This window comes from Mauremys mutica, chromosome 1 (genome assembly GCF_020497125.1).
Source record: "Mauremys mutica isolate MM-2020 ecotype Southern chromosome 1, ASM2049712v1, whole genome shotgun sequence".
In the NCBI taxonomy this organism is placed as follows: domain Eukaryota; kingdom Metazoa; phylum Chordata; order Testudines; family Geoemydidae; genus Mauremys; species Mauremys mutica.
In genome coordinates, this window is record NC_059072.1 from 169,751,685 (window position 1) to 169,771,942 (window position 20,258).

A 20,258-nucleotide genomic window follows, 5' to 3' on the forward strand; every position below is an offset into this window, starting at 1 on the left:
TGCTCTGCTTCCTGCAGTTAGCTTTGATCATATTCACGTGTTAGTATACTGGTCATTAACCATGGGCTCATGCTATAAACCACAAACTAAGTCATGAACTTGGTTCTTCCTGTAGACTCTCTAATATGCAAATATCTTTAAGGTGCTCACTCTTTGTTCCACTTTGGGAACTTTTTTCTTGTTAAATTTTGTTTTTACAGTTTAAAGGGAAAGAAACCCCAGTTTGTCTGTTATTTGTTTGTTTGCTGAATTTTTGGACTGATGAATGGATGGAAGGGTGAAATGCAATGGAAAATCATCCATGAAATGAAAGTTAATTAATAGAATTAAAGCTTGAAACACAAAACCAGCTATCACCAGAGAGTCTGGAGGCCGTAGAAGCCAAGACACCAATTATTGGAGGACCTATTGGGTAAGGAAATTAAATTATGATGCTTTCTCTATGCTAAATTTGTAATACATGTTGGTCATGATAGTGGAAAACCACACAAACTAGAGAGTTTGATGAAGCTTATATCGTAAATGTTTGCTTTCACCCTGGACCATCAAAGTTTTTGAAGTTAATTTTCTTTGAGATGTTCAGGCAGCGAGAGGTTTTAAAAAGCCTCAAAACATAGCTTTGATCCCAAATTGCAATTTGTAATGTGTGGACCTTTTTTCATGATTTCACCGGGACTCTGCATGAGCACATGGGTTTGCCCTAGTGATCCTGATGAAGGATCAGGGTTCATATGCACATCTGAGCAACTCTATAAATGTTGTCAGTCTATTCAATCCATACACAGCAGATTAAACGTGAGAATTCTATTAACCCTGTTATGGTGAAGCCGGTTTTCATTAAACATTCTCTGTTTGAAATCCCCACTCCCCGTTACACATACACAACACATACTTTCTCTCTTCTGGTATAATCACCTTCTCGTTTAAAGGCAGCTATGTGCTACCACTTGAAAAGTGACATGCCCTGTTGATGTGAATAGCTTGATGAACTCCGGCGGGAAGAGTTCATTTGGAGAATCTAATCAAAAACGGCACTGGCTGCAGTTCTGAGTGTTCCACAGCGACTTGCTCGCTACACTGCAAGACCGTGCGTGGGTGAGTTTTCTCCTAGATGAATTTATGTAATTGTAAGTCTCTAGAGCACAGTTCCTACAGCTGTGCAAAAGTGCTGAATGCTTTTTATGAAAATGTTCAGGGTTTTGGTGATTTTTGTGCTCCTGTGTTATGGCTTTTCCACGATATTCAGTTAAATAGCTTTTGTCACACTAAGAGCATGTGAAAATATTAGTGATCACAGGTTTTTGATTTCAGCAATGTTGTGCCCCCCTAAAATGTCATTCTTTTCGTGAAATTCAGGGAAACAACTATTTTCAAATTGAAAACAATAGCTTTCAGTTTTTTGAAGCAAAGCTGCCTGCACTTAACCAAAACTCAAATTTCACTCAAAAGGTAAAATTCACACTTATTGAATTTTTTAAATCAAAATAGCACAATTTTCATTGTAATGAAATGGGGGGGGACCCTCAAATTCTAAGTGGTTTCCATTTTGTTGCCGATGTTTCACAAAGTTCTAATTACCTTGATTGAAAGTTTTTTTTTAAAAAGAGCAAGAGCTCCTCAGACAAAGCTGGTAGCTCATTTCCGTCACGTTGACCAGAGGCGCTTTAACTTCTTTTCACATTCACCTCATTGATTGTGGTTTTTACACAAGTTGTTGGTGATACAGCAGATGGAATGTTTACTGCTGAGGTCTAGCCTATATTAGAAAGGGTTTGCCAGTATAGCTCTACCTCCTAATGAAAGCACAGCTTATACTAGCAAGAGCGCTTTTGCCCAAGTAGTTAAAACCACTTTCCCAAACAAAATAAGCTACACTATCAAAAGGACTTTTTGCCGGTATAACAGTGTTGTAGGAACAGCAGTGATCTGTATGCTCTGTATGACTATGCTATGTATAACCTGTATGTACAAAAGGTCTGTTACATTCCCCCACCACCACCACCTTTGTCTCCTCTCCCTCTTTGAATATCTGTGAAGTGGCTTTCCCCCTCCCTCCTGGAATGCTTGTGGGATGCTGGTTGAACAGCTGGAAGATCAGAAGAGCTCCCAGGTAGACAGTGTCTGGTACTCTAATTAGGCAGCGATCACGTACCCAATGCATGGACACTGGCCGAGGTGGAGTGTGACCAACCAGAAATGGCCAAGTCATCTCTAGTCGCAGGCCATGAGGAGCAGGTCCTTAGAAGGGGCCAGGGCCATGTGCTCAGCAGTGCACTCACAAGCTTGTACCTCCCGTGAAGGCCCTTGGCCCGGACCACCTGGCCAGTGGTTCGCTGCGTTGCATTCCATCGTGCCTCGGGATGACTTACCTCCATCGCACCATCCATCACTGCGCTGTGTGACACTTACCTTGAAGATCCTGACATCTCCAGTGCCATGCCTGTCCTGGGAGTGTGAGTATGCGAGTGTGAGTGTGACCCCCACCTGCCTTCTCTTGAGCTTAGCTATAATAAACGTGCTGCTTTCTGCCAAACTCTGGCGGGTCATTAATCCTCCCTAAGCTTACTAGCTGGCCCAATTTTGGGTAACAAACAGCATCTACAATTAGGGCTTCTGCCAACATAGTCATACATAGCAAACATAACTATGCTTTGAAAAAATGTTAAGTGCAGATCCAGCCTTAGTCAGCACTGAACCAACACCCATGTCACATCAGCAGTAGGTTTGCTCTGATAAGCCTGGTCTACAGCTAAAAAGCTCTGTTGGTAAAAGCAGTGACTTTTGCTGGTGTCTCAACTATACTAACAAACCTTTTGTAGGGTAGACAAGGCCTAAGTACCATTGAATTTGGCCTGATGTTAATGCAATGTTAAAGCTGAGATTTGAATTGACAGGACAGTGAAAGCTATCGCTCCTACAGGAATTGTAACACAGCCACATTGTACATAACATTGAGAAAGAAGAGTTATTACCTCAAGCACTCATGGGTGCCAACTTATATGGGCTCTTGGGGCTAAAGCCCCAGGAATATTCATAATCAGGGGCTCTGCTCCACCAATATTTGGAGCTAGGTTTTTCCCGCCCTCCCCGAAGCTTCCCTGCCTGAATGTAAAGAGAGTGTCTCTCTCCCTTGCTTTTGCTGCCGTAGCCTAAGGCTACAGCTGCAGCATTAGCATAAGAACAATGCTAACTAACTGCTGCTGTAGAGGGGGAGGGGAGTGGAGGGGGCCTCTTCTCCCCTCACCTGCCCCTACCTGGAGGAGACGCGAACGGGACTTCCGGCCAGGAGAGGGACATCACTCACCTTAGCAGCTGCTGGGGCTTCCGTGAGTGTTTGACCCTATGATTTTTTTTATTATGTTTGAGTGTTTGACCCTAGGATTCCCCCCCAGCCCCAGCCCCAGCTCCAGCCCCCACTCCTACCCCCAGTGAGGCGCAGCAGGCTGCACAGGGGAGGCAGGAAGCCACATGTGAAGGCAATGCCCCCTCCCCCAGCACCCACCAACCCACCCGCCACAGGAGGGATGGGAGAGGGAGGCTTCCTAGACCTGAGCAGCTGGGGCTTGGATGAATTTTATGACACCCTGCTCCCCCACCCCATAGCCAGCCACCACCCTGCCTACCCCACTTCTGCCCCATGCTGGATGAGGGGCAGCCCCATCACCCATCCACAGTGAAGTTATGGTGAGGGGCAGCATGGAAGGCCACCTGTGATGGCAAACCCCCCCCCCGCCCGCCAGTACCCATCATAGGGGAGGGGAGTGAGCTTTCTGGACCTGAGGGGCCCTAGGAGCATGTGCAGTGACTGTGGTGCAGAGTGAGTGTGCTGTGGGGGATAGGTGGGCAGAGGAGGGGTCCCTCCCCTGGAGCTTGCTGCTGCCAGTGGTGGTGATGGGGAGTCCTCTCTGGCCCTAGCCCTGGAGCAGCCTGTCTGCACCCCCAAGTTCCTCATCCTCAGCCCTGCCTCACCCCAAAGCCTGCACCCCCAGCACCGAGCACGCTCCTGCACTGTGAACCCCTCATCCCCAGCCCCACCCCAGAACCCTCACCTGAGGGGAAAAACGTGCAACTTAAATTTGGTAGTCAATTTGGAGTATCATTGTATTTAGCACAATATTTGATTATTTTACACCCTTCAAAGTATGTAACTGGTCGTATACAGGTGTTTTCTCTGAATACTGTCTGTGTGCCTCAGTTTCCCCAATGCATTTCTTAAGGCTCTAGATGGTGGGATGTGGGGGTGTGATTGTTGTAAAGCCCTAGAGGGCCAGTGTGATGCCGTCTGCACAGAGAATGGCTGCAACCCTGCCTCCAGGCAACTGATGGCCTGGGCCACCCCCCTGCAAGGTGCCAACTGAAGGTGTTGGAGAACAAAGAGATCAGGTGGCCTCCTAATGCCTGGAAAAGAGACAAAGGCCAGAGGAGGGAGTGTCAGTGCCTGTGCAGACTTCCGGGAAGCGCATGGTGTGGAAGGGGATGCTGGGATGCTTTGGAACAACTCCATACAAAGCCAGTCAGGGGGAGCCTCCTCTCTGAGCATACTGTCTCCAGAGCAAGAAGCTTACACCTTCCTGGGTCTGACCTCGGAGCATTCAGCATGCCCTTCCACACCATGCACTTTCTGCAGCGAGTGTGCCCAGGCAGGTCCTGGGGCAACCAGAGGTCCCTGCACCCCAACTCCGCAGTCAGATGTGACTCTCAGCCAGACAGTAAAACAGAAGGTTTATTAGATGACAGGGATACAGTCTAAAACAGAGCTTGTAAGTACAGAAAACAGGACCCCTCAGTTAGGTCCATCTTGGGGGGCGGGGAGCCCAGACCCAAGTTCTGGGCCTCTCCCGATTTCCCCAGCCAGCTCCAAACTGACACTCCCTCATCTGGCCTTTGTGTCTCTTCCGGACAAGGAGGCCACCTGATCTCTTTGTCCCCAACACCGTCAGTTGGCACTCTGCAGGGGAAACTGAGGCACCCACACAGTATTCAGAGAAAACATTAAGAACATTCCCAATTTGTCACAACAGGTGCAACAAAATTTAATACCGTATATTGAAGCAGGCAAGTGCTGCTTCTGACTTTCCACTTTTAATTGACCCTTGTAATCTTGTGGTGCTGACGCATTGTAGCTTCATTTTATATCAGCTTACAGGGTGAGAGCGGGGGGGGGGGGGGACCACCATTTTGGGCCCCACCAAAAATTATACGAACCTGCCGCCTATGCAAGCACTCTGTAGCCAGCTCTACCCTGGGAGATGTCTGGGTTTACGAGAGCCCCACTGTAGCTTCACTTTGTTGTTCTAGCATGTGAAACAATGCATAAGTCAGTGGGGCTCCCCACCATGCAGGCCTGATTGCAGAATGAGACCCATAGATAGTAGCAGGAAGTGCAACATATGTGCAGGGGGAATGGAGATGAGAACTCACTTTGTTTCTTTATGAAGTAGAAAGAAGAGATGACACGGTGCTTTGGGGGTTGTACACCGCTACCTCGATATAACACCACCTGATATAACATGAATTTGGATATAACACGCTAAAGCAGAGCTCTGGGGGGGGGGAAGGTGGACCAGACTTCCTCATTTCCGGCGGCTGAAGCTCCCCCATCCCCAGTCCAGAGTGGGGGTTGTACAACGCTACCTCGATATAACAGCACCTGATATAACACGAATTTGGATATAACACGCTAAAGCAGAGTTCTGGGGGGGCGGGGCTGCACACTCTGGTGGATCAAAGCAAGTTCAATATAACACAGTTTTACATATAGTGTGGTAAGATTTTTTGGCTCCCAAGGACAGTGTTATATCGAGGTAGAGGTGTATTTGGGGTTTTATTTTGGTTTTTGGTTTTCCTGAAGGGGAGTTTCTACTTGTTTGGGGTTTTTTAACCTTAGAGAAATAGCAGGAATATCAAGTCTTTTCTTTTGCTGGAGGTTTCCCTTAAAGGTCTCAGAAAATGTAGGTCAACCTAGCTATAGTGCTCCAGGGTGAGACGTTGACACCTCCTGCACACTGCAGCTGTGCCGACCTAACTCCCTGTGTAGGTGTGGCTAAGTTGATGGAAGAATGCTTCAGTCACCAGAACTAATGCCACTCAGGGTGGTACATTACATACATGATGGAAAAAATCCTTCTTTTGCTGTAGGTGCTACAGAGGGATAGCTATGGCCCCGTATCTGTGCCGCTGTAGTATCCATTGTGTAGATATGGCCTCAGCCTTTAATTGAAGGTACTATAGTGCTGAATTATTAACAAGAACTTTTATGTTAATTGTGAGACATTCATTTTAAGTAGCTGGTAGCACAAAATAAATGGCCTGATTCTTCACTGCATTACTGCGGTTTTACACTGGTCTAATGCCCCTGAAGCTATGTCTACACATGCAATTTGTATCGCTTTAACTACCATACCCATATAAAGTGGTACAATCTTTTGTCAGTGTTATAGTGTGCCACCTATAAATGTACCTATACCAGTACAGTAGATTTCTGTGCACAAAGTGGAATAAACGATCCATGTATAAAGCACCTTTATACCAGTATGACTGCATTCACACTAGGAGTTGTGCAGTATAATTATACTGGTAAAAAAAACCACCCCAGGCCCTTAAGAGACATAGTTATACTGGCGAATCAATGGCGAATCAGGCCCAAAGAGTTTTAATAAATTGACAAAATAACTTTCTTTCTCATTTAATTTGGTTTCACTTGCTTGGTGTCTGTAATGTCATAACCCTACCAGTTCTCCAGTTATCCAGAGAGTCTTCCACGACAAACAGTGTCACCAGCATCTGAATTTCTAATGTAAAAAAAGGCAAGAAAAAAATTAAAACAAAACAAGAGCTTGTGGCTGGAATTTTTCACGGCACACTCAGGGAGTTAGGCAACTGACTCTCAATGAGATTCCGCAGTCACTGAGCTCTGCACTCTCTTCTTAGGTACCTCTGGGAATCTCAGTGTGCAATCCTAAACTATCAGTGAAATTAATTTCATTTAATAAATTAAAATAGCTTTTAATTTCAAGTGAAACTACCTCTCCAAATTTTAATGAAAATTATCATTGAAATAAAGGCTAAATTTTTCCATAAATAGATGGTCCAAGTGGTTAGTGCTCTTGGGAGACCCTTGGGTTCAAGTCCCTGTTCTATCACAGATTTCCTGTGTGCCCTTGGGCAAGTCACTTAGTGTCTCTGGACCAAATATGCAAAGATCTTTAGACACTCAAAGATGCAGATAGGCACTTACCGGGATTTTAAAAAGCACCAAGGGACTTAACTCTCATTGCCTAAGCACTTTTGGAAATGCCAGCTGATACCTATCTTCCGCTTGAGGTGACTCAATACCTTTAAAAATCTGGACTTCTGTGCCTCAGTTTCCAATCTGTAAAATGGGGATAATAATAAATGAAAACTCACAGGAGTGTTGAGAGGCTAAATACATTAAAGATGGTAAGGAACTCAGATGCTATGGGGATGGGGGGCCATATAAGTACCTACAATACCTACTTAGGACATTTTTACACATGCAAACAGATCTGTGGAATCACAGAAAGGCCTTGTCCACATTAGAGAGCTGTAGCAAAAAATCTCAACCATGTTAGCTATAGGTACAATTAGTATGGTGATAAACATGCTGGAAGCCACCAAAGCCCTGCTAACTAATACTATCACTGGTGCAACTGAATCGGGGGGAGTGTCCGTGGGAATTGCAGATAAGGCCACTGGGCAAATTCTGCTCTGAGGTACACTGGTGTGACTTCAACTGAGTTACTCTGAATTTACACCAATGTAACTGGCAACAGAATGTGTCCCCAGAAAAATGGTTCTAATGCTTGGTATTGTCATAGCCAATAACCCACATTCCCCTCAAGCTCAGTCTTGACTAGACAGTAATGTTTGTGCTTTTTCTCTCTGTGTCACTGCTCTGACTGTCAAGTATTTGTGAAAAAGAAGAGTTGGGAAGAGGGTTTCTGGAAGGAGATTATCAAGTAACTTAAAATGCCACTTTGTATCTGTTTTATAGAAGCAGGCCCTGGCAATGCAGTTTCACAACAAAGAGATGATATTATGCTTCATGTACTTGCTTTGGATATCAGGTAAATACACTGGGTTTATTGCAGTGCATTTCTCCTTAGCGTACAGAAATGGAATTTCTACAGCTTAATTAACGAATTTCATCTTAATAAAAATACATCCATCCACTGCACTAGGTGCATGTACTCCTAAGGCCCTAACCTACGGTCTGATTAGCAGTTTTGCTTATATAGGGTAGCGTCTCTTTAAATAGTTTGTGAGCCCAGCCCTCTAGTGGTACTCACTGTGTTCTATGTTCTAACAGCCACCAGAAATCAGTCATAGCAGCAGTATGTAGGTAGCTGGTCCTTTCATATCTGCGTGTTGTTCATAAGCATGGTTATTTATCACCCAACTGAACCTGTGTGGTTTCTTCATATTATTTTTGTGTGTAAAGAAAAAAAGACACAACACCTGTGAATTCAAGAAAGGTAGAAATGTGAATCTGGAGAGGGAACTAGAGTCAAATGGAAGGAGATTTGGGGGGTATGCAAAAGTTCTTGAGTTTTTGTTGGAACAGCCTGTCTTAAACTGTTATTTTAAGCAAGTTGGGTTAAAAGGACACAGCAATTTTGAAGCAAATTATTTTTGAGTACCTTCTTGAAAGCAATTGAATCAAATGCACTGTTCTTTTTACCATGGGTTTATTTGGTTGGTTTTTTGAGGAAATGGTAGCATAAGAGCAAAGTGCTTTGGTTCAAGCAATTCATTCTAAATACACTTCCATAGTAATTTGTCAAAACAAAGCATAGCTAAACTCATTGAGAGTTAATTAACCACATAGAAAAGCAGGGGGCCTTAGTATGAACAACAGTGAAATGAGTTCTATATTGCTCTTTTATGAGCTTATCTGCTTTAGTACTGATTAGCAGATACAATCCATGTGCATGACTTGTGGGGCTGGGAAACTGTCTATTTCTTTCAGCTCATTCAAGAAAATTGTCTCCTCAAGGAAGAGAGGTTCTCACTCTTATAAGACTATGATGTCAAAGTTAGACTCAGGACTCAGTTTGTCACAGACCACTCTGTTCTATTAGCACAGCGCTCTGCTAATAACACCCAGATAATGTGAGCACCATGCAAGACACAAACTATCTTATTTATACAGATAAAAGGGCGAGCACTTAACAAGATAACAAAGGAAGCAGAATCTGATAAGTTTACCTGGGCTAGACATGCATATCTTATTTCCTTACTAACTATTACCGATCTTCTGTTAATGTTTCGCCATTAGCACCCTTGTTTATGCCTAATGTTTCTTTTCCTGGCACCTGTATTTCAACATTTCTTATTTCTGCTTAAAGGTACATACAACATTTCTTTAATCCATTCTTATTTTTACAATATAATTCATTCTACTTTCACAATGGCCAAGATTAATTGAATTGTCATTCGCACCAGTCTGCTCCTTGGGGCAGCATGACCCTGTGTTCCTGGAAATGGGAAATGTCCTTGTTTTCAGGGCCAGACCCAATGTCCATATCAATTTAACAAAGAGAGTGTTTTGTCTCTGTTTTTGTGAACCCTGCAGTTAGGGACCACGTGTTTGATGTGCTGTTACAAAACCCAAAAGACTGACCTGGGCACAGGTACATCCTTGGGAAATGCTACTCATTGGGCCATCACAGGTTGGCACCCTACCTGCCCCACCCCATCAGACTTCCTATTGAGCAATTTCCAACCCCCACACCCACCCCCATCTGCATGAGTACTTCAATCAGTCTTCCTACACACAGTCAAATCCACATGGAGGGGGAAGGACACAAATTATAAAACCCTTCCTCAAAATTTGATAAACATCCTTTTTGCAGATCTCTAGATGCCTTCTAGGTAGAGATGAGCACTGAGGCTGTATTTTGGCTTTGCAAAAAAGAAATCTCAGACCAGATGAGATTTGGATCCATATTCAACATCAGGCCTGCACCTCATGCAGCCCGGGGACCGCATGCGGCCCGCATGGGCTCACAATGTGGCCTGTGGGGGCTGAGTAGGTGGGCTCACTGTGCGGCCCGTGGGGGGTGAGTAGGCAAGCGGCGGGTGAGGGAGGGGGGGCTGAAGAGGCGAGAGGGCAGTGGTGGGGGGGGGGGCAGGTGAGCCGGCGGCGGGGGAGGGGGGCTGAGGAGGTGAGCCAGGAGGGTGGGGGGCTGAGGAGGTGAGCAAGGAGTCAGTGGCTGACCTGTTCTCCTGATCGGGTCTGGCTCCCATCCCCCCTCCAAGGGTTGCAGCTGTCTGGAGGTGCTGCCTTCCTCAGTCACACCTCATTCATTCAACAGGGCAACTGATTACAAAGTGGGGGGAAGATCTTACTTCTAGCAAAAAGACAGTTTTCTTTTACCTTAATTATACTACCTTAGGGGCCCGCTATAACATATTACCAAGGTTGAATACTGCTGTTTCAGTGGGGCAGCGCTGGGGAAGGAGGTTGCTGGGGGGGGTGAGTATTTCAGGGGGGCTGGGCAGCGCTGGGGGGGTGTTGTGTTTCGGGGGGGGCTTGGTGGCGCTGGGGGGGGTTGGCGGGGCCAGGGGGGTTCGGCCCTCAGCTGTTTTCTTTGGAGTAACATGGCCCTCACCGCTTTTAGTTGTGCAGGCCTGCTCTACATCATCTAAAGCCTCAGGAGAGTTCAGGTGAAAAGTTCTCGTTGTGGCCCATCTCTACTTAGTTGCATTTTAATCTGTTGGGCAGTTAAGCCTATGAATACACTAATGTCACATCCAAACATTTTCCCTTGATCACCTCATTCTCACTTTCCCTGATTTCCCTCCTCTGACTTGAAATTAAACCCACAATTCCAACCACAAGCATTCAAAAATCACGAGTCAAGCCCCCACCCAAAATCATGAGATTTAAAAAATAACATATTTATCTTTTTATTTGTCGTCTGCTATTAGCCAGCCTACTAGCTTTTAGTGGTCATATTGTCAAGTGTTTCTCCACAACCCTGTGCAAAGAAATTTTTTTTTTTAAATAAAAACCAAGAATCTCGCATAATCACATGACTCCAGGAGCTGGGGCTTTAGGAAGATATATCAAATACTCTGAGACTTCTGATAAAATTGTAAGAGTTGACAACACTGCAGTTCCAACACTTTTTATCTCAGACCAGCAACTGCCAGTTTCTTACACTGTGCTTTACATTCCTTGGGAATGAGTGCAAGCAATAGCCTTTCTCTGAAGAGAGAGGACAGCACATTTAATGTTACACAATATGAGTACATGCAGCTAGATAAAGTCAGATATTATGGCGGATAAACAGACAAATAAAAGTTTAAATAGTACACTACACCACAGCTTATCTTGATAAGCAGAAGGCAGTTAGCACTGCATTTTGCAGGCGAGAAAAGACAAGACGTGATATAGAGGAAGTGATTTTGCCTATTAAAATCATGACCAAACTGTAATTCTCTATATTGCCAACCTCAAGCTTTCAAACATCACAAGTCAGACACCAAACAGTCATGGAACTAACTTAAAAATGCAGGATTTTTAAAATAAAACAATACATTTTGTGATTTTTTTTGGTTTGTTTCTTTTTTTGCCATCTGGTTTCTGAGCCATTAAGCTGCACTTTTTCAGGTTTTTCTCCACAGCCGTGAGGGCTAGAACTCATTTAAAAAAAAAAAAAAGAAAGAAAGCTGAAAGTCTTATGAAATCTCTTGCTTCCAGCCATTGGTGGGTGGTTTTTTGTTTGTTTGTTTTTTTAAAGCCCCAAATATCAGGAGAATTGGCAACATGCTCCGCTCCTGCTTTTCTTAACAATTTGACTGACAGAAGGTTCAATCCTTTTTATAGTCTTAAAATTTGCTGATCGCTTCATTTGAGTTATCATTATATATTATTTGATGGTGACCACAGGTATGCTTGGAACTGCACAGAAAACACAAAGACTGACCCTTGGAGCTGCTCTGCCAGGAAGCAGTAGGGGGAGATAATGCTGAGGGCCCACACGCAGCAAAAGGCCCCTGTGCAAATGGCCCTGGCCTCCCTTGTCCCTGATTTGGGGGCCAGTTCCAAAGTCTGTGTGTGAGAGAGAGAGAGAGAGAACCCCCACTTCCCAACAGCAAAACTGGATTTCACTGCATAAGAGAATTTAATTAATAAATTCTGCAGCCACCCGGAGATTTCCTTTCCTCTTGTTTTCTCACAAAAGTGGGTGGTCAGGCCTGCAAGCCATCACAGCATCTGGGTCATTTGTAGCAATTCAAACAAAGTAGAGTGGTCAATCCTGAGACAGACGGGGCCTGCTCCAGGCACCAGCACAGGAAGCAGATGCTTGGGGTGGCCAATGGAAAGGGGTGGCATGTCCAGGTCTTCGGTGGCAATTCGGCAACGGGTCCTTCAGTCTCTCTCAGAGGGAAGGACCAGCCACCGAATTGCCACCGAAGAATGAAGCGGCACGGTAGAGCAGAGTGCTGCTGATCACAGCTTTCTCTTTTTCTTTCTTTCTTTCTTTCTCTTCACCGCTTGGGGCAGCCAAAAAGCTGGAGCCGGCCCTGGAGACAGGAGTACCTCTTCCTTCTCAGTGCTCACACATCTTCACAGAATAGTTTCCTCATGTGCTTTCTCCCTTCAGTGAACTAGACTTAATGAGCCTCTCATCCTTCGTCAGGGAATTGGTCATGCAAACCATGTTGGGCCTAGGGTCACGTTGTTTTAGGTAGGATGTGAATGTAAGAATTAAGCTCTGCCAGGACAATGCCACTGTATTCTTACTTCTCCTGACCCGGGGAGATCCCAGAGCAGAGGTAGGTGTCTCCCTACTTCCCCATCCACAGGCGTGTTGGTGACTGGGCAGAGCTACCATCAAGACTAGCAGAATGGCTTTCAATAACTAATACACCATCGGACTGGTTCCTCCTTTTCTCCTCCCCTCCAGCACACACATACATAACTATTTTTGTGAGGTGAGTAGGGTGGAAGAGACACATTGGGTCCGTACTGCTGGAGATTGTTGGCTGAGGAACCTGGACTGAGGGATGGGGTAGAGGATTATTTCAGAGAACTACACAGCAAATGTAACTAACAAGATATGTATCTTGGGAAGGTTGTTTCTCCTCTTGCCTGTCTGTCATTTGTCTGAGTTCTCTACTTGAAGCGTAAGATCTATTTAGACAGTGAGCTGTTTGGGGCAGAGAGTCTCTCTTACTACATGTTTGTACCGCGCTTACCAGAGCTGGGTCCTGATATTGACTGAAAACTCTAGATCAGGTGTGGGCAAGCTACGGCCTAGGGGCCACTACATCTGGTCCTCCAGACGTTTTAATCTGGCCCTTGAGTTCCTGCCAGGGAGCAGGGTCCAGGGCTTGCCCGGCTCCGGCGCTCCAGACAGGGAGCGGATTCGGGGGATTGCCCTGTTCTGCATGTGCCGTGGCTCCATGCGGCTTCCAGAAGCAGCGGCATGTCCCCCCTGTGGCTCCTATGCATAGGGGCAGCCATGGGGCTCCACACACTGCCCCTGCCCCAAGCGCCACCCCCGCAGCTCCCATTGGACTGGAACCATGGCGCCTGCGGATGGGGCAGCGCACAGAGCCACATGGCTGCTTCTCTGCATAGGAGCCAGAGGGGGGACATGCTGCTGCTTCTCCAAGCTGCTTGAGGTAAGCGCCGCCCAGAGCTTGCACCCCTGACCGTCTCCTGCACCCCAACCCCCTGCCCAAGGCCTGATCCCCCTCCCACCCTCTGAACCCCGTGGTCACAGCCTGGAGCTCCCTCATGCACCCCCAACCCCTCATCCCCACCCCAGCCAGAGCCCTCACCCCCACCACACCACAACCTGGAGCCGCCTCCTGCACCCTAAACTTCTCATTTATGGCCCTACCCCACAGCCCACACACCCAGATGGAGCCCTCACCCCCTCCCGCACCCCAGTCCCCTATTTTGTGAGCATTCATGGCCCGCCATACAATTTTCATACCAAGATGTGCCCTCGGGCCAAAAAGTTTGTCCACTCTGCTCTAGGTGCTAGTGCGATACAAATAATGAATAACGGTGATGATGATAATGGCAAACAACAATCGTGTAACTCATCTGTTCCATTTTCCTTTCCCATTTAGGGCCAATGATCCAAACCACATCCATTGCACTGAGTTCAAAGATGGTCTCAGCGTTACAGGGTGAAACGGTGAAAGCAGTCTGTGCGCAGAACATCGAAGAAGCGGAAGGGTTTAGGTTAACTCTGAGAAGAAACGGCAGCTCTGCTGAGCTGTGTTGCATACAGCTTGGAAATTTCACCATTTGGAGCAGAAATTGCACAGAGCGTATAAACCTAGAATACGATAAGCCGACAAAAGGGTTTTATGTTGTTATGGAGAGAGTCTCTGTCAAAGATTCTGGTGTTTACAGCTGCACCTTGGACAAGACACTTCCCCCTCCTGTGAGAACGCAAAGCCAGTCTAACATTTCCCTCACCGTGTCAGGTGAGCCGGGAGTTCCCTGTGTTCCAAATATCCTAAACGCTGCAGTGCTCTGATAAGTGGGTGAAAGGACAGGTTGAAATTAGGGTGACCAGATGTCTCAATTTTATAGGGACAGTCCTGATATTTGGGGCTTTTTTTTAATGGGCTCCTATTACCCCCCACCCTGTCCCAATTTTTCACACTTGCTATCTGGTCACCCTGGTTAAAATGCTTGTGTGATGTTCACTGCTGTGGAGTGTGGGCTGCTTTGTGATGACTAAGCTCTGTAGTGACAATCTGAGCCAGTATGGTTACTGGGATGGCTTCCCGTTTATCATAGTCCTTGTGGGGATGCATCAAAGTCTCCCTCAGCTCCTGTTTAACAGGTAACACCTCGTTCCCTGGTGCTCCCCATAAACACAGACACCAGTTCTGTGCACATGACCTATTTCCCCCACCCCCACCCTGGGACTGAGCCGCTCTCGCTGGTATGGGCAGAGCAGTTCAGGGCTGTTGAGGAGGAAGAGGTGGCAGCGCTCTGACCTTTGAGCCATGCCACTGGAACCCCAGCTGAATGGCTTCACGGGGAGTCGGGGACCCCCTGATTTATGTGACTCAGCCCTGGGCTATCCTGCAATGTCCCAATTTCACCTATGCGGCATTGTGCAGGTAAAGAGTTACAGCGAGCAGTGACTAGCTTTAATCCCTCTCTTTCAGCCTATCAATTGGTTGAGGTTTCTTTGGCCTCTTCTTCACCCATTGACAAGGAGACCACGTTAACTTGCAGTGCTTGGGACTTCTATCCTGGGGACATCCAGCTCTCCTGGAGTAAGGGCAGCCAGTTGCTCACTAACTCAACAAGGAATGACTCTCTGTTCCACAATAGCAACGGGTCTTATTCCTATATAAGTAACCTTGTTGTTTCCAAACATGACTGGAATGAATTTGCCCAGTTTTCCTGCCAAGTGAATCACTCTACACTGAAAATGCCTGTTGTGAAAAACCTCACCCTGACCCAGTCTGAGAAAGGTAAATGGGTACTGTGCATTTTCAAGTTGTTTAGTAGCACTGGCCATTCAAGATGTTCATCTGTGTTTGTGTTAGGAAACATGTATTAGCATTCATCTGTACACAGTGAAATAAGCCCTTTATTTTCATCGTTTGCTCTGAGTGTGCTGAAGTTGACACTTGTTGGCAGAGCTCACAGAGATGGCACCAAGGCCCACATATTTAAAGATACTTCCACATTATGGTGCTCTGCCTTGCAACAAATAACTGATTTAGGATCCTAGCTCTCAATTTCAAAAGGGATGTAGGCACTTAGGAGCCAAAATTCCATTGACAGTCCGTCAGATTCACAGCCAAACACAATTCAAGTTTTAGGACAACACTCTGCCTCTAAATGGCAACATCTTTTAGTTATTTAAGTTGCTATTATTTGTAAATGAATAGAAACCGGGTCTCCTGAATTCCACTCCAATGCTTTCTCCAGTAAGCCCTTGTGAAATTAAGGTCCTCTGTGTTTATCATTAGTGATCCCGCTTTTTGTAAAGAGTAGGAATGATAACATTTGATGGGGTAATTACTAAATCTGATTGAAAAATTTTAGCTAAAAAGCTTTCTTGATCAAATATGAGATTTTGTCCTAATGAAAATATGTTTGCAGGAAAATGTCAATTTCAGTAAAATTTTCCAATTTTTGAAGGGGAAAATTCAAAATCAAATGTTTTAAACTGACATTTTGCAATGTCAACATTTTCAGTGTTTCAAATTATTTTGTTTTGATCCAAAATTTCAAAAAAAATGTGTTTCAACATCATGGAATCAATTTTTTTCTGAACTTTTGTTCCCTTAGAATTTCTGATATTTTGATTTTCATCCCAATTCCAGTTGGGGGGCGGAGGGCAGGAGGGGTTTGAGCTCCAGCCCGGTGCCGCTTACCTAAAGTGTTTGTTCCCTGAGGTGAAACATTGATGTGCACTCTTGAATAGCTGTTGAACTTCCTATTGTGTAATTTACCTGTGTTTTGTTTTCTAAAGCATCTTTAGATTATACCCTGTGGAGCCTTGTCATAGTGTTTGGTCTCTTAGCAATATTGGTAGCAATAACTGTGGCAAAGTCTGTGAAATTATGTGATTATTCAGCTGTTTCTTTAGTCTTTTATATTTACAGTTAATGTTATATATGCTGATTAATTATAACACTATCTAGGTGGCACCGTCGCCTTCTGTTTAAGGGAATCAAAACAACTTAGTGTTTGTGGTTATGTTGCCTTCTAATGACCTTAGACCTACCAAGTTGATGTAAGCCTTAATACTGGTGCAATGTCTTGCTTAACTCATGTGATAGATGTCTGTGTATTTTGAACTGAAGAGCTGAAATAGAAAGAAGGTAAAAAATAAACAAAGATAATATCATTTTTTGTTAGAGTGGACATTTTGGTACTCAGGTAACCCCCTGGTGCTCTCCTGCTCTGATGGACTGAATTATCACTTTTTCACTTCAGCAGCCAGCTGCCTGCTAAATACTGGAAATACCATTTCCGCAAACGTCCCCTACAGGCTTCCAAAGTCAACAGGCTGCTGTAACGCTTTAAGCTGGGAAAATCTTGCTGATTATGAAACTAATGATAGTGATACCAAAATTTAAAGAAACATATATAATATACAGGGAACGAGGTGGGTAATGGGATATAGAGAACCTTTCACCTCTAGGTCACCAGTCTCCATTCAGCCTTGGCCCAAAGCGAGCCAGAGTTTTTTCCAACTGAAAGGTGACCTGTGTGAAATGAGTTGCTGGTCCCAGTGGGTAAGTGTTCAGATAATGAAAATCTTCCCTACAGTTGGTCTAATTGATACCTTTTGTTGGCAGCCTGAGCAGAGAGGCCAAGGTCTGAGTAAGCATGGGGACTCAGTTACCCTTTCCCTTCGGCATGGAGGTTCATTGACAGGGTAGTGTAGGGAAGTCTGCACTGCTGCTGTCCCTATTGTCTGGCTGAACAAGGGACTCCATGCCTAGGGCTGCCAGCCTTGCACATTTCATCATCGCTAAATTTGGGTGTTGACTTTGAAAGAAAAAAATGACAATGTACCCACGATGCTATACAATCGCAGCACACATCATGTGTTAGTGCAATAGCTTTCCCAGCTGGGTGTCACTTACGCATTATAAAGACATACACATGCACCGTGGGTGGAATACCAATCGATGCTGAATAAAACACTCCCCACAAAAGTGCTTGACATAAAAAGACATCTTCTGCTGGGGGTGAAATACGAGCTTTAGTTCCACCTAATTAATCATAGAGTTAAGGTTTTGCTTCGCATTAACATTAGTGAGTGATGAAATTATACAACCTTATAAAAATAAAACTATGTTCCTATCCCCAGTAAGAGGATGTGTATTATCCCTCTGTGCAAAAAGCTACTGTATGCATTGTGTTCTATGAAATATACTCCCTCTTGTGGGTGACTATAACCCAACATTAACACAAATGTATCACTGTTCTGTATAAATTAGAATATAATTTGTTAAAATACCAGTGACACTTAGTTTTGGAATGTTGAACTGATTATTGATCTGTGTTTTATGTGTGTAAAATGTGCTGTCTCTTTTGGAGCTAAGCCCAGTATTATCTCCCTGGTTTAGGATTCAAGTCCACATCACCGAGCTCCGCAGAAAGGGGATTGCCAGAGACAGCTGAGACGCATCCTCCACAAGAAAGCCAGAGTGATACAACCTATTCACTGCTTACTCATTATCCAGGATCTGCATGATGTGTGCTGTCAGACATCTGCCATATTCCACCACAGAGGTGGCTGCATTTCAGTAGCTGGCAAAGTGATCCAGCATGCAGTATATAGTTTGCAAACCACTTTGTGAGGTGCTTGGGAAGCTTTTTGGATGAAAAGAGATAAATAAATGCAATGTTTTATCACTGAGTGAAATAACCCTGCACTTATTTTCTTCACAAACGTTACACAAATACTTACTCTCACCATATTTGATTGTATTACTCTTTCTTCCTCAGCCATAGGCACTTAATGAAAGACACTGATGATCTAAGTTGTTGACTTTCATGGAAAAAACTATCACCATGCAGCAATAAGAATAGCTATATTTTTTTTACTATATTTGTACTAATCCTCAGTTCCGGGTTATTATACCCAGGACACTGGAGTATATTAATGCATTGAAATGACAATGTCTGAAATTTCTAGACTTGAGATCAAAATGGAGGTGCTATTGGGAAGAAAATGGTGGTGTAGGTCAGGGCTTTCTGTTAAGTGTGTGTTCGCTTGTCCATAATTTGTTCTCATGTGTTGATTGTATAATTGTTTAAAAATCGTTAAAGATATTTAACAATGAAAGATAGCTAGAAGGATGGATAAGGAGTCTAAATATCCATTTGTGTCAGACCCAATTATTTCAATTTTGTTTTTATTAGGTTTTCCAATGACCACTGCATCTGAAGTATTTACTCAGGTATGAGAAAGGGAAAAAAATGGAAAGAGGGTGAAAAGAGCTAATCAGAAGTGAGGGGGCTTTGTAGGCAAATTGCTAGCTGCTCATAAGGTTCTGAATTAATAATATAGCTGGGTCACATTTTGAGAGCTTTCTTTTAAACCATAATGGATGGGATTTTAACAGCTGATTTGACATCCACTCCTGTTCTTCTTCGAGTGATTGCTCATATCCATTCCATGTAGGTGTGCGCGCGCCGCGTGCACGTTCGTCGGAAGACTTTTACCCTAGCAACTCAGTGGGTCGGCTGGGCGCCCCCTGGAGTGGCGCCACCATGGCGCCGGATATATACACCAGCCGACCCACCCACTCCTCAGTTCTTTCTTACCGCCCGTGTCGGTCGTTGGAACAGTGGAGCGCGGCTTAGCTGACCTTCACTTCCCTAGCTACTCGTAGTTTCTCTCGTTAAGTATATAGTTCAGATGTTTATAGTTGTAGTTAACTTTATTTGTTTGTAGTATAGTATTTATTTCACAGGGGTTCGGGGTTTATCCCTTTCCCCGGACCCGGATGCCCGGTCCACAGGGTTTTATGATGCTCGGCCGGCCACAAGCCGATGCCGACATGAGATCCTCTCCTAAGTGCCTCGAGGAATCTCACCTCATAGATAAGTGCCTCATTTGTGAGGCCTTTAATCCGAGATCAAAGGGGAGCGGGATCAGACCTCATCTGTTAGTAGTTGCTCAGCTAATGGCAGCTTTTCATAGGAAAAAGAAAAAAATAGTCCAGCCATAGAGGAATGGTTCTAAAATATATTGGAGATGGTTGTTATGGAAAAGTTAATGCAACAAATATGTACTCAGCAAAATACACAGATGATAAATAGATATTTGATTACCATTTATTTAATATTCAGACAAAATACATTCATCTGTTTAAAACAAAAAATCAGCACATCTGTCCAATTTTTTTTAATATTAACTTGTGATAGACATACCTGGACTGTTAAATATGGGTAATCAGAGATTTCACTCAATTTATTAAAATCACTAGAAATGACATCATTGACATTGTAATGGTGCTCACTTTGTAACCCTGTGCAATAGAGAGATCTGATTACAATATACCTGCATAATGTCTCTCTAAACAAAAACTCACTGTTGTAATGACTATCATTTTGTTTCTGATATTTATATGGCAAGGATTTGTAAACCTGCCAATACTTCCTAAATATATAAAGAGTTTAAAAAATAATCAAGGGGCTCGGAGTTCAGCCTTCGACAATTCTGCACAAGGACAGTCATCTCTCTCCCTGACAAAGGTGACTTAAAGACAAA

At 44.5% G+C, this 20,258-nt stretch overlaps 1 gene segment (V, D, J or C); it reads left to right on the forward strand.

Moving 5' to 3' along the window:
• The first annotated feature begins 310 nt into the window (after positions 1 to 310).
• Positions 311 to 20,258, forward strand: part of LOC123352657 — a 63,872-nt gene continuing 43,924 nt past the window's right edge. Inside the window, 4 exon segments of the C gene segment in view lie at positions 311 to 412; positions 981 to 1,095; positions 8,015 to 8,087; positions 14,116 to 14,478. Coding sequence covers positions 8,030 to 8,087; positions 14,116 to 14,478 — 421 coding nt within the window.